Here is a 1,931-nt window from a genome sequence, read left to right on the forward strand (position 1 = left end):
CAATTTAAATAATAAAAAAACATCATACAATTTTGTCATTTTAATAAATATATTCCATATGCAAAATTCAAATAACATTGCAACTGAATAAACCAGAAGGCTAGTTCAAAAACAGAAAAACCGAAAGGCAAGGAAGGGTGATTAGGACTACTTCAAATTCACAATAACAAAATAAAACAAAGAAAACATAACAGTGCCCTTAAGGCATCAAGTCAAACTGCAGAAATTCCTTCAAAAACTAAATGGAAGTGCCACACTGGTTTTCAAAATTATAATTGCCAACTAGCAAACAACATAAGTATATAGTAGTAGAAGAAAGTGAGATTCATGGGCAGAAAATTGAAAATCCCAGTACCTATCAAAAATTGAACCCAGATTCATTATTCGTATAATAAAATCCTAAGCCCGATGATCATGCACCAGTAATCATCAATTACGACCGCTTCCTACAGCAAAGATACACCGCAGCAACCGCAACAAAGATAGCTGCAGCCGATCCTGCTGCCACAAGCGGCGGCACATTTAGCCCTTTCTCTTTACTCTCAGCAGTCTCAACAATCTCTCTTGATTTCCCATTGATACCCTCGGCAGCCTTCTTCTCTACCTCCTCCTTCAATTCCAACAACTTTAACTTGAAGCCCATCGCTCTCTCCTCGGATTCTCGTTGTTCTTCCTTAGTCGTCTCCAGTTCAACCCTCGTTCTCGCCACCTCTGCTTCCAGGTCCTTAACTTTATTCTCGAATACATCCAGCTGTTGCCTCAGCTCCTCTTCCATCCTAACATTTTTGCTCCTCTCCTCCGATTCCCTCACTTCTAGAACCCCTAATTTCCTCTCCAACTCCCTCTCTCTCTTCTCGCTCTCAACTTTCTCTTTCTTCAGTTCAGTGATTTCCTTGTCCAATCTCTTAATCTCCAACCCTTTCTCTTCCAATTCTCTCTTCAACTCCATCGACTGCTTGTTCGCTTCATCTGCATCACTCATCGAAGTGATCAGATCATGTTGAAGCCTCGCAACCTCGGTTTCGAGATCAGCCGATCTCGTGGCAACTGATTTCAGGACCTTCTTATCTTCGTCCCAGTTATCCATTTCTTGCCTCATTTCTTCTTCCTTGTTTCGCAGTTGATCAATTTCTAAGGTCGCCTTTTTCACCTTCTCCTTCAACTCTTTGTTCTCGTTGCTCAGGTCCAGCTTCTCACTTTCAAGCGCTTTAATTTTGCTATCCTGTTCAGTGAATTTGGCTTCATCAGCGTCGTAGAAATTGTCCGCCATCTGATTCTCCACTTCGCCGTTGATGACCGTCGAATCTGCCATTTGCTCTTAATAGCTGTTTGGCTGCGAAGAAAATCACACAAAAAAGGTTAGAAGTTAGGAAGACAGAAAACCCTAAAGATAACCCTTTTTGTGGCAAAGATAGAGAGCACCAAATATATTATATATATATTTTTCTGAGAAAAGAGAAATGAAAGAGAACTTTATGTTTTAGTTTTACCTCCTCTAATACAAAGTAAGATGAAAATGTGAGGAAAAGAAAGTGCAAAAGAAGCGGCACCTCTGTTTTCCTGATGATTCGTTTAGGGTTTTGTATGTTTCATAATCAGATGAGAAGGAATAAAAGGAACATGTGTGGATTGAAGGAATCCAGGACAAACGAACGGTTAAGAATAAAGGGAGCCACGTTGGTGGCACTTTGCAGTGGCAGTGATGAAAAGCGAGGAGTGGGGGAGCGTGGGACCATGTAAAAGTAACAATGGTTTTTTTTTTATCGAGTAAACTCACTTAATTTTTAAAAATTATAAATTAATCATTAAATTATTTAAAGATTATCAATTAAATTAGTTGATTGTTATTCGTTTAGGGTTTTAATGTTTATTATTTAAGGTTACATATATTTCTTAGAATAAAAGAACATACAAAATACCCATAGGAGATC

The 1,931-nt window shown here is 38.7% G+C and overlaps 1 protein-coding gene across 2 annotated transcripts; it reads right to left on the bottom strand.

The window, feature by feature from the left end:
* Nucleotides 1-207: 207 nt before the first annotated feature.
* LOC107901065 (peroxisomal and mitochondrial division factor 2) lies at nucleotides 208-1,681 on the bottom strand. Of its 2 annotated transcripts, none has more exons than XM_016826913.2 (2): nucleotides 1,491-1,681; nucleotides 208-1,333 (listed from the first exon to the last, which is right to left on the bottom strand). In XM_016826913.2, the coding sequence occupies exon 2, from the start codon at nucleotides 1,310-1,312 to the stop codon at nucleotides 434-436; it is 879 nt and encodes a 292-aa protein (XP_016682402.1). In that variant the 5' UTR covers nucleotides 1,313-1,333; nucleotides 1,491-1,681; the 3' UTR covers nucleotides 208-433. The 2 variants fall into 2 exon arrangements, with proteins under 2 accessions (XP_016682402.1, XP_016682410.1); XM_016826921.2 differs by having other exon boundaries at nucleotides 1,551-1,672.
* Nucleotides 1,682-1,931: the final 250 nt, after the last annotated feature.

The sequence above is a fragment of the Gossypium hirsutum genome, chromosome A12, assembly GCF_007990345.1.
Source record: "Gossypium hirsutum isolate 1008001.06 chromosome A12, Gossypium_hirsutum_v2.1, whole genome shotgun sequence".
Lineage (NCBI taxonomy): Eukaryota > Viridiplantae > Streptophyta > Magnoliopsida > Malvales > Malvaceae > Gossypium > Gossypium hirsutum.

What these genes read in the sequence shown, in the direction of transcription:
- LOC107901065 (XM_016826913.2), bottom strand. Translation starts at nt 1,312, where the DNA reads ATGGCAGATTCGACGGTCATCAACGGCGAAGTGGAGAATCAGATGGCG.